This window comes from Talpa europaea, assembly GCF_964194135.1.
Source record: "Talpa europaea genome assembly, chromosome: 4".
NCBI lineage: Eukaryota > Metazoa > Chordata > Mammalia > Eulipotyphla > Talpidae > Talpa > Talpa europaea.
This window is the reverse complement of record NC_140070.1, coordinates 15,585,575-15,598,324: the sequence shown is the minus strand read 5'-3', so window position 1 is coordinate 15,598,324 and position 12,750 is coordinate 15,585,575. Positions and strand designations below refer to the sequence as shown.

At 36.6% G+C, this 12,750-nt stretch overlaps 1 protein-coding gene across 1 annotated transcript in view; it reads right to left on the bottom strand.

The window, feature by feature from the left end:
* LOC311169906 (putative ATP-dependent RNA helicase DDX60) overlaps positions 1-12,750 on the bottom strand; it is a gene marked incomplete at both ends in the record, with an annotated part of 74,773 nt that overhangs the window by 1,845 nt on the left and 60,178 nt on the right. The window contains 3 exons of the mRNA XM_084232151.1: positions 811-953; positions 2,289-2,436; positions 4,270-4,391. Coding sequence (XP_084088277.1) covers positions 811-953; positions 2,289-2,436; positions 4,270-4,391 — 413 coding nt within the window. The remainder of the gene's footprint in view (positions 1-810; positions 954-2,288; positions 2,437-4,269; positions 4,392-12,750) is intronic.

Sequence of the window (12,750 nt, the reverse complement as noted above, 5' to 3'; positions counted from 1 at the left end):
ATAACATAATCACAATCATTAGAATTTATTTCCCATCAACATATCATAGATAAACTGTGAGGGGTTAGTCTCACTACTTCCAAGCATGAGGCAGTAAATGAAGTGATTCATATACTAGTTTTAGAAATTAAAGTGTTCAATATATATTTATTGAGCATCTTTGTTTTATTTTTCTCTAAGTATATTGTATTATGACATTAAATGAGCTACACATATGCATCACTATAAATCAACATCTGTATATACTACATTAAGCTCACCACTAAAAGTCTAATTCTATCCTTAATCATGTGATTGTCTCCTTTCACTCTACCATACACCACCATTAGATGGACAGAAAGGGAAAATAATACAAATTGTCCTCAAATGGTTTATAGCACAGCTTATGATACATTACTGTGCATTCTAAACTTAATTATTTTGAGATGACTCCCAAGATGAAGCATATCCAGCAGATGATATTGAGTTGCTGATATATGGTTCACATTTTGAGTTGCAAAGGCTTACAATACAATGATTCATAGAGAAAGACATGATTCATTCATGAAGGCTAATTGAGAAACTAGCATTATTTTCTTTATCTAATTCAATTTGTCTATTATAAACTATTCACAGATTTTTAAAGATTTGTTTTTCTACTTCAGTGGAAATTAATACTATTATGGATTAAGAGTAACACGGTTTTGAAATTAATACTATTATGGATTAAGAGTAACACGGTTTTGTTTCACTGAGACAAATATAATCATGTGAAAATGATTAAGTGAATAAACAGGACAAAAGAAAAGGTTCATATAAAAATTCACTTACATCACTTATTATATTAATATCAAATAAATCCTGGTCAGTTATGTTGGACAAACATGCAAAAGGGGAAACAGCAGTTCTGCTTTCAGTCCCAGGCATTAAATGAGAGACCAGTTCAGACTCTTCACATCCTTTACCTGAAAATTCTAATAAAAATACATTGGAAAATCAAATTAGAAATTATTTGAGGGGCCTCCCCTGGTGGTGCAGTGGTTGAGCGCTGGGCTGCGAAGCTGCCTGCAGCCTTTGTTTGTTTGTTCCCCAGCCACTGGCAAGGGTCCCACATGGCACGCAGACCTCTCCTGCCGCCCGCTGCTCCCCTCAGCAGTGTACTTCGGTCCTTCTGCCTGCTCTGCTCCCCGCTCTGGCTCTGGTGAATTCTCTCACCCTCCCGTGCTTCTGACTGTACCCAGTGCTTATATAAATAAATAATAATATAATAAATAAATAGAAATTATTTGAAAACTGCATCCCCATAAATATAAAATATTTAAAACAAATATATTTGCTTATACCTTTATTCCATCTTTGGGTGAACCATTATCCTCCCTATCAGAGAAATCATACAAAGAAAGATCGAGACGAATGATAATTATACTCATTCTTTCAAGTTACAAATGCAGGCAATTGCTTGGGAACTTTTTCTTTTCCATGAAGTTGAACCATTGCTAAATAATTTCTAATTCCATGATTGAATAAATTGAGCACTTACTCCTTATCCTTCATAAGCCTTCTATATTAGCATACAATAATCCCCCCCAGGAAATATGCATAAACCACTATTACTGCTCCACGTTTTCTTCTTGCTTCTTATGGAAGTAAGGGAAAACAGAATTCTGTCACCTTCCCATGAACCTCAGTTCTTCTTCCTCTCTTTCCACTTGGGGCAGTGAGTGTATTTTCAGCTTCCAATGTTTTTACTTTATCTGGCATAGATTACTGAATATTCCCTTACTTTTGTTACTTTCTTTTTCATTTTGTCCTTTCTTCAAAGACATGGAGCATGCCTTAACTTCTTTGTTGTCAGTAACTTCTTTGTTGTCATAGATTATATTCAAGAAAGTAAAACATACTGATCACCCTTAATAAATATGCTAATGTTCCATTTCTTGTATTTCCTAATTTATTCATGTTTGAAAATTTAACTAGAGTGTCATATCTACTAAATGACAAATGGAATCAAAAGGAAAAGAAAAATTCTAAAATAAATGTACTGATAGTTCATAACACTAGAAAATATGGAAATATTTTGAGCATTTCATACCAAATCAAATCAATGGTGACATCTAATTCCAAATAACATAGGATGCTTCCAGTATAAAATTTCTATACCAGACCTCTGATGGATTAAGTGAGTTTCCTATATATTCTTTTATAATAGTTTTGTAATTATTTCCTAAAGTTTAGGTTTATCTCAAAACATTTATATTTGTTTTCCTTAATAGAGTTCACATTCTATTTATGTTCATTCACAATCTTACCAATTTCTGAGAGAGGTAGTTGGTATTCTTTTCTCAAGTCGGCCAACTTAGAAATCATTAGGAGATAGGAAACAAAATTATTTTGAATTCTTTTGTTGTATGTTTCTATCATCCTAGTATATTTCTTGGGAAGATTCTCTAGAATCACCTAGGAATGAAACAGATGAATGTAACAATTCAAAACAGAAGCAGGAATCACCAAAGTCTGAGAGACACAGAATAAAATATTTTTAAAAGTCTGAATGGAAATATATTTCTAAGTATAAATTCTCTTATTATAGCAAAGTGTAAATATAAAACCTAAAGTCTCTGATCTTCTCATCCAGGCATAGAGGTTGTGAAGATTTTGATACATAGGTTTCCCTTCCAGAATTTTATGTACAGTTTATGTGGTAGTATCCAGACAGATGGTCTAATTTTATAATCAACATTATATATGGACCATGTCATAGACTACTATTTTTACAAATGAATTTTAGTGGCTGCATAATATTACCAGATAAATAAGCTAACATTCATCTAACTATTCCCTTACTGCTGGACATATAGGTGGCATCCAATCTTCAAATATGGACAATTAATGTTATAAGTTGAATTGCATCCCTCAAAAAATCATGTGCTAAAAGCCTAAGCTCCAGTACATCAGAATGCAACCTGACATAACTGGTTAAGAGAAGTTCATGTCATGATTGGTAATCTTAAGAATGGGGACATTTGGACCCAGGCAAAAAACACCATTTGAAAATTGAGGCAAAGATCAGGCCCTATATCTGCAAGCCAAGAACACCAAAGGTGGCCCACAAGCCCCCAGAAGTTTGGAGTTTTGAACAGATTTTCCCCTCAGTATTCAGAGGCAAATTTTTGTTGCCTACCAGGACTTTTGGCCTCCTGATCTGTGTGACAGCAATTTTTTGTTGTCTAAATCTCCCATTTTGTGGTAATTTGCTATAGCAGTCTGAGGAAACTAATTAATATATGTTTATCACTTTTATTTGTATATTTGATTATATAATTAGTTTAAATTTAAGGGTAGAAACACTAAAATTAAAGAACATTTTAAAGTTTGTAGCTATTTAGTGTCCTAGCAACAAAACTGCTAATTCCAATCTTTGCCAGATTAACAGGTGAATTACAGTATCTTTTTCATTTCCATTTTCTACTGTTGATGAGATTATTTTACATTTTTTGTAATTTTCATAACTATTACAGTGGTTTTACATTTGAACATTTATTAAATTGTCATTAGTTGTAATCGTATTCCAGTTGATTATTTTTATTTTTTCAGTAGCCAGTGGTTTCATCCAGAAATAACAATTATGAAAATAAGAGTTAACATTTATTGAGTATATCCCACATGCCAACCACTATTATTTTTCATGTGGAGCAATATAGCAAACATTTGAATTAGATGTTTTGATTTCCAATATACAGATAGTAAATGGGATAAAGAATAAATGAATTTTATAGAAGAAAATAAAAAAGTTTAATTAAAAAAGAATAAATGAATTTTCTTAAGAACATCTATGTGCTAAGTAGCCACGCAGGGAGGGAGTCTAGGAATGTGCCTTTAACATACTCTATTACATGCCATTCCCACTCTGTTTACCTTTCCAATAGATATTTATTTCTTGTCACTTGGGAATGAGTGGAATTCCCAGAACAATATTTTCAAAGGGTTGTTAAACTGAACATTCATGTCTTTTTGTTTCAAATTAATTGTTAGAGTGGCCATAATTTCACTCTTCAATGTAATTTTGTTTGAAATCCTCTTCAAGGTAACAATAAATTGTTAGTAGCATGCAAAAAAATATTCTGTATCAGAAATAAGGCTTTCCAATTTTAAATAAGACCTCAATACTTCCCTCATCCGAGATGTCATTATATGTAAGAATTGACAAAGCAATGACAAAGAAGTAATTACAGTGAGTGATAATAAAAAAATTGATATTAGAAAAATACAACTATATTTTTTTTTCCTTACCACTGAATCGGAATGCTGCTTTTTATAGTCTTCTACACAGGGAGGAAGATATTTTCTTCCAAAAAGATGTGCCAACACTATCACTAACTTTTCCATCACAGTTTCAGAAAATTTCTTTGGGTCTGTTTAAAATAAAGAGTTTATTTTTCCAAAACTTCACAGAAAGAAAAATCATCATTTTATTAGGAAAATACTGAGTCAATTTTTAATATCCACTCTAAAAATTTTAAGGTAAGACACATTTGAAAAATTTATTTTGCAGATGTTTAGTGAATTTTTAATAAATTATAATAATATGTATCATAATACAAGCAAATTCACCCCCCATTGTTATAAATGGTTGGTATCCTTCTACCTACTCTGAGCTTTAAGAATCTAATAAAAAAATACTCTAAAAGAAAACAAAACAAGCATTTGCCTTGAAGTTATAGAATTATCTTGGATTCCATCATTGATTTCAAACCTTCCTTTGCTTCTTTGTTCCATTGTTTTTCCATCTCTGTTCAGAAACTGCTAAGTAAGAAAGGGTTTACACTGCTTTCCAAATTCCTTATCTGCCACTCAAGGCCATAGGCTAACCTACATACTTTTTCTCTTTGGCACATACTACAATCCAAAAAGAGCTGACTTCTGCTCCAGCTGACAAGCCTTTGCTTCTGGTATTTTCACTCCCTGGGATATTTAACTCCCACATTTGTATGTGTCCAAATCCTGTAGCATTTTAGAAACTAAGTGTCCTTGAGGAAAAACTCACATCTGATTGCTAAATTTTTATCTGCCCCAGTATTTGACAGAGTCATGCCCACCCTGATAACCACTTCATCACAGTTATCATAGTCAAGAAACAAATGAGAAAGTGACACATTACCCATGAGAACTTGAAACAGGACACACCTGCCTCACACTATGGGAGAAATGCAGAGCATTAAGAGTGAAACTTCCAATTTCTTTTTTTTTTTTTTAAAGATTTATTTGTTTTTATAGAAGAACCAGGGTACAGGCCAGATGTGCGGGAGAGTGAGAGGATTCACCTGAGACAAAGCGGGGAACAGAACAGGCAGACTGACTGAAATACACGGCTGAAGGGAGCAGCAGGCGAGACAGGAGAGGTCTGCCATGCCATGTGGGTATCTCCACGGCTAGCCGGGATTGAACCCACGCTGCAGAGGCTGCAGACAGCTTCACAGCACTACGCTCAACCACCTACGCCACCAGAGAGGCCCCAAAACGTCCAATTTCAAGTTAAAAAATAGTCAATTTTGTGTGTTTACACTAATAGCTTTACAGAAAAATTTTTTCAGTTTATTCTTTAATATTGTGAAATATCACACACAATAATTGTGGAATTAGTAAATTTCAATAATGACTACTTTCTGTGATCCTTCCAAGGAAATATAAAGATTCCAATGGGTTAGACTTTATCATTTGATCTCTTAGAAGTTCTAAGGCATATCAGATGTTATTTTAATTATTTTTATATTTTTATATTCTTGCATTATTATAATAAAGTGGGTAATTTACCAAAAGTATAACATATGTGGAATATTACCTGTATATGCTATTCCCAGATATTTGCATTGAGTTTGGATAATATCATTTCATTTCTCTCTATAGTTCATGTCATCATGTAATAATTATAGTAAATGGAAAATAGTTTATAATTTAAGAAAAGGAAATTGTTGAGGGGGCGGAGCAACATAGCGGCAAGGAGACGCTGCGAGTAAGATCTCCCATTAAAAAAAGTTAATAGGGAGGAAAAGCGGCAGGTCCCAGTGAGAACTGGGACACGGAAGATAAACGGGTGACTCCAGCAAACTGCCCGAAGAAGAAAGTGGCCATAAAAGAGGACCAGAAGGGAGGAAAGCGCAGAACCCTCCTCCCCTCCCCCGCCCACAGAGGCGGCACTCTCCGACCAGCAGAGAGGAGATAAACAACAAACCAAAACGGCCAACAAGAACAAAGGAAGCAGCAAGTGGGACTGTGAGTGCAAACGAACTATTGCAGCCACCACACCCCATGAACGGGAGCTGAGGCGAACACTGCAGGATTCGCCGGGCAGTGAGCGAACGGCTCCGGGCGCCATTAGAGAAGAACAAAGACCCCGGGAGACTCGCACACAGCCCGGGCTGCCGGTAAGCTTGCGCGGAAAGTGGCGCGCTCAGAGCACTTGAAAAGCAAGTGCACACCTGATCGCGGCTGCCCAGGTCCCCCCGCCTGCGACCTAGGCTTGCGGGGAGACGCGCGGAGGTCCTCACTGAGGTGAAGGTCCCTCCCTGAGTAAGCAGGAACCAGGCGCCCAGGCACGGGAGCAGTGCAAATGGCGCCATTCCCGCGCCACTGAAGTGGGCTACAGCCCGCGTCCTGGAACTGAGGGCTTTGAACTGAGACCCGGGGCACGAAATTAGGGGCGTGGGTTCCCCACGACGGTGGGGCACAAGGCAGACACAGCACCCCAAAGCTGTTGAGGTGTACCCTACCATTCCCGCTATGTTCCCTGTCCCACAGGGTAGGGGGAGGCGAAAAACAGCCCCCCAAGGACAATAGGAGAGATCTCTGGCGCCACCTAGCGACCAGGAAAAAAAAGTCACTAACACCCCATAAAACAGGAAATTTCTTAAGACTGCTTGAAAAAGGCAGAAAGCTTCTGGAGGACCCAGTGGCCAGCCGGGAAGTTATTCCACGCCAGGCCCCTTCCAACCAGCAGTCTGAGCCTACAGAGGGAGCAGGCACCCACGTCCGGGGCAGACCAGGTGCGCAGAAGAGTGTGCCTGAAACCGGAGGCGCAGGGACTGCATCCCGCTTCGCCATTTGAGAACAGGGACATTTCTTCAGCAAAAACTGCCTAAAACCAGCAGAAAGCTCCCCCAGAAGACAGAGATGGCTCCTGGAAGAGCCAGAGGGGAGCGGAGAAGTTCACCCAAGATGTCAGTCAGTCCGAGCAACACAGTGTCCCAACGCATACGACAAATTAGAAAACAGACTAGGGAGTAGAAGAACCACACGCAACCTAACAACTCCTCAGGAAAGAAGCACACCACAAAAAGAAAACCACTCCCCAGATTGCAAAGACAGCAACTTGGAAGAACTTCTGAGCCTTCCAGAAAGAGAATTTAAAATTGCCCTGATTAAAAAAGTGGCAGCAGTCATAAAGGAAAACAATGATCAGAAGAAGGAAATTGAGTCCCTAAAGAGGGAAAACAATGGTCAGAAGAATGAAATTGAGTCCCTAAAGAGGGAAGTAAAAGAAATGCAGGAGATCAAAGAATTAATGGAGGAACTAAAGAACTCCGGGAAAAGCAAGGAAAGCAGAATAGATGAAATGGAAGAACGAATAAGTTCTCTTGAAGACACAGAAATAAAAAGAACCAAAACAGAAAAGGAAAGAGAAGTACGAAGGAAAAAGAATGAAGAAAGACTTCGGGAACTATCTGACTCCATGAGGAAAGGAAATATAAGAGTTATAGGAATTCCAGAAGGAGAGGAGAGAGATGTAGGAACAGAGAAAATATTCCAGGAGATAATTGAAGAGAACTTCCCAAATGCGAAGAAGGAGCTGAAAATTGATATACAAGAAGCAAGAAGAACACCAAACTTCAACGACGAAAGGAAAAACACAGCAAGACACATAATAGTAAAGCTCCCAAGAATCCAGGACAAGGAAAAAATAATGAAGCTGACAAGAGGGAAGAAACAGATAACATTCAAAGGAAAACCAATCAGGCTGACATCAGACTTCTCTGAAGAAACACTACGGGCAAGGAGAGAGTGGAGGGACATAGTCAACAGACTCCAAGAAAACAGATGCCAACCAAGAATACTCTATCCCGCAAAGCTCTCCTTCCTCTTTGAAGAAAGAATATGGACCTTCCCAGACAAAGAGAAACTCCGGAATTTCATTACGAATAAACCCCCACTCCAAAAAATACTACAAGGAATCCTAAAGCCAGAACCTCAGAGGGACGAATAACAACAAAAGAAGACCAAAAAAAAAAAAAGTTATTAAAAGAATAAATAAAATCAAAGGAAAGACAAACATAATGGCAAATACAGATGCTAACATATCAATATTAACTCTAAATGTAAATGGACTAAACTCTTCAATAAAAAGACACAGAGTTGCAGCCTGGATTAAGAAACAAAACCCAACCTTTTGCTGTCTCCAGGAAACACATTTAGCTACAAAAGATAAAAATAGGCTCATAGTCAAAGGATGGAAAACAATCCTACAAGCAAAGGGGCCAAAAAAGAAAGCAGGAACAGCTATCCTTATATCAGATAAAACAGACTTCAAACTCAAAAAAATAAAAAGAGACCCCAATGGTCACTACATTAAGATCAAGGGGACAATACTTCAAGAAGAAATAACACTCATTAACATATACTCACCAAATGAAAGAGCACCAAAATATATCAGACAACTGTTGTCCTCTCTGAAAACAGACATCAGAGAAAACACATACGTAGTGGGAGACTTCAACACACCACTATCAACAATGGATAGATCAACAAGACAAAAAATAAGTAAAGAAACTAAAGCTCTAAATAAGGACCTAGAGCATTTGGGCTTAACAGACATCTATAGAACACTAAACCCAAAAAAAACGGAGTACACATTTTTCTCAAGCGCACACGGATCATTCTCCAGGATCGATCACATACTGGGGCACAAGACAAACATCAACAGATACACCAAGATTGAAATCATACCAACCATCTTTTCTGACCACGAAGGCATCAAACTAGAAATAAATCATAAAAAGAAGGCAAGGAACTATCCTACCTCATGGAGATTAAAAGCCACACTACTGGAAGACCACTGGACTAACGAGGAGATCAAAAAAGAAATTAAAAAATTCTTTGAATTGAATGACAAGGAGGACACCAATATCCTAAATGTATGGGATGCAGCAAAAGCAGTAATAAGAGGAAAATATATAGCAATAGAAGCTCACATCAAAAAACAAGAAAGAACTCAAAGAAACAACCTAATCTCGAGGCTCAAAGATCTAGAAAAAGAACAACAAAAAAACCCCAAAACCAGTAGAAGAAAAGAAATAATAAAAACCAAAGCAGAAATATATGAAATTGAAACTAAAAAAACAATCCAAAAGATCAATGAAACCATGAGATGGTTCTTTGAAAAAATCAATAAAATAGACAAACCCCTAGCCAGGCTCACAAAGGAAAAAAGGGAGAAAGCACAAATAAACAGGATCATCAATGAAAGAGGAGAAATCACAACGGACACAGCAGAAATCAAAAGAATAATCAGTAACTACTATGAACAGTTATATGGAAACAAGTTCAACAATCTAGAGGAGATGGACAAATTCCTACAACTCTACAAACACCCAAAGCTAGATAAAGAAGAAATAGAACACCTAAACAGACCAATTACAAGCAGCGAAATTGAAATGGTAATCAAAAACCTCCCCAAAAACAAAAGCCCAGGACCTGATGGATTTACAAATGAATTCTACCAAACATTCAGAGACGAATTAGTGCCTATCCTTCACAAACTCTTCCAAAAAATTGAGAAAGAAGGGACAATACCAAACACGTTTTATGAAGCCAACATTACACTAATACCAAAACCGAACAAGGACAACACAAAAAAGGAAAACTACAGGCCAATCTCCCTAATGAACACTGATGCAAAAATCCTCAACAAAATTTTAGCCATCAGAATCCAACAATGTATCCATAAGATAATTCACCACGACCAAGTAGGATTCATTCCAGGGGCACAAGGATGGTTTAACATCCGAAAATCAATCAACGTTATCCAACACATCAACAAAAAGAAATATAAAAACCATATGATAATATCAATAGATGCTGAGAAAGCTTTCGACAAAGTGCAACACCCATTCATGATAAAAGCCCTTGAAATTCTTGGGATACAAGGAACATACCTCAACATCATAAAGGCCATCTATGACAAGCCAACAGCCAGTATCATTCTCAATGGTGAAAAGCTGAAAGCAATTCCATTAAGATCTGGAACAAGACAAGGATGTCCACTCTCACCACTGCTATTCAATATAATACTGGAAGTCCTAGCCAGGGCAATAAGACAAGAGAAAGACATCCAAGGAATCCAAATAGGAAAAGAAGAAGTCAAACTATCACTATTTGCAGACAATATGATATTATACATAGAGAACCCCAAAAACTCCACAGAAAAGCTAATTCAACTCATCAATCAGTTCAGTAAAGTGGCAGGATACAAAATCAACACGCAAAAGTCAGTAGCCTTCCTATACACAAACAATAAATCTGAAGAAGAAGAAATCAAAAAAACCATCCCTTTTTTTATTGAAACAAAAAAAATCAAATATTTGGGAATAAATCTAACAAAAGAGGTAAAGGACCTATACAAAGAAAACTATAAAACACTGTTAAAAGAAATAGAAGAAGACACAAAGAAATGGAGAGACATCCCCTGCTCATGGATTGGAAGAATAAACATTATTAAAATGGCCATCCTTCCAAAAGCAATATACAGATTCAATGCTATTCCAATCAAAATTTCAATGTCATTCTTCAAAGAAATAGAACAATTATTGATGAAATTCATATGGAATCACAAAAAACCCCGAATAGCCAAGCTCTCCTGAAAAAAAAAGAAGGGAATGGAGGCATTACACTCCCAGACTTCAAACTATACTACAAAGCCATAATCATCAAAACTGCATGGTATTGGAACAAGAACAGACATACAGACCAATGGAATCGAATAGAAAATCCAGAAATAAACCCACAGATTTATGGTCAACTAATCTTTGACAAAGGAGCAAAGACTATGCATTGGAGCAAAGAAAGTTTGTTCAATAAATGGTGCTGGGAAAACTGGGTCGCTGCATGCAAAAGATGAAGCTTGACCACTACCTCACACCGTACACAAAAATCAACTCAAAATGGATTAAAGAACTAGACATAAGACCTGAAACCATAAAATATATAGAAGGAAATATAGGCGAAACACTATGTGATTTGCACATCAAAGACATCTTTACAAACACATCACCCAAAGCAGTGATAGTGAAGGCAAAGATAAACAGCTGGGACTACATCAAATTAAAGAGCTTCTGCACAGCAAAAGAGACAATAACAAAAACAAAGAGAAACCCCACCAACTGGGAGAACATTTTTGCACCCAACACTAATGATAAAGGACTGATCACAAAAATCTGCAAAGAGCTGATGAGACTCAACAACAACAAAGAAAATAATCCAGTCAAAAAATGGGCAGAAGAGCTTAAAAGAAACTTCTCTGAAAAGGAAATGCAAATGGCCAGCAGGCATATGAAAAAATGTTCAACATCACTTGCCATCAGGGAAATGCAAATCAAAACTACCATGAGATACCATCTTACACCAATGAGAATGGCACATATTAAAAAAACTAGCAACAACAAATGCTGGCGAGGGTGTGGAGAAAAAGGAACTCTTCTACACTGTTGGTGGGAGTGCAAACTGGTCCAACCAATGTGGAGAGCTGTGTGGAGATTTCTGGACCTACTAAACATAGAGCTTCCATATGATCCAGCAATTCCACTCCTAGGTATTTACCCAAAGGACACAGAAACATCAATTCCAAAGAACACCTGCACCCCTATGTTTATAGCAGCACTGTTTACAATAGCTAAGCTTTGGAAACAACCCAAATGCCCAAAAATAGATGACTGGATCAAGAAGATGTGGTCCATATATACCATGGAATATTAGTCAGCATTCAAAAAAGATAAACACATGCAATTTGCAGCAACATGGATGGCGCTGGAAGGGATCATGCTCAGCGAAATAAGCCAAAAAGAAAAAGAAAAATACCGGATGGTCTCACTCATAGCAGGAATCTAGAAAACTTAAATAAGGGACCAGGAAAATGAATAACTATAAGAAAGTGAAAATCAAAATCAACAAAAAACTATGAACCAGAGACACTTTTTGGGGGGTGGGTGGCGGGAGGGGAAGGATTGGGGTCAGAATGGGGCGTTTCAATTGTATGGGGGAATATAAAAATAAAATTTAATATTAAAAAAAATAAATAAATATTCTTTAATACAAAGAAAAAAAAAAAGAAACGGAAATTGTTATAGATGGCAAAATATTTATGTCAATATATCCCTACAGCTTATATTTGACATTGAAGTGTCACTTCCATACGTTATGATGCAGCTAATAATTAGAACCTAAATATCAGGATATCATAAGAAACCTAATTTCATGTTAATGATCATATATAAAAGGACAAAATGAGTGATTTTACATATATTACTGTAATTTATTTCAATAGCTAGATATACTAAAAATGTCTCATGAGTTCAGAAGAATAGCCTTTATTATCCTAAGATTTTATTTTGAAATATTTAAAGTCTATTAAATATTAAATGATCATTAAAATATTTGCATTATGATTTGCTACAAAAAATTATACATTACAATTTTAGTAAGCATATTTAATGATATAAAAATAAG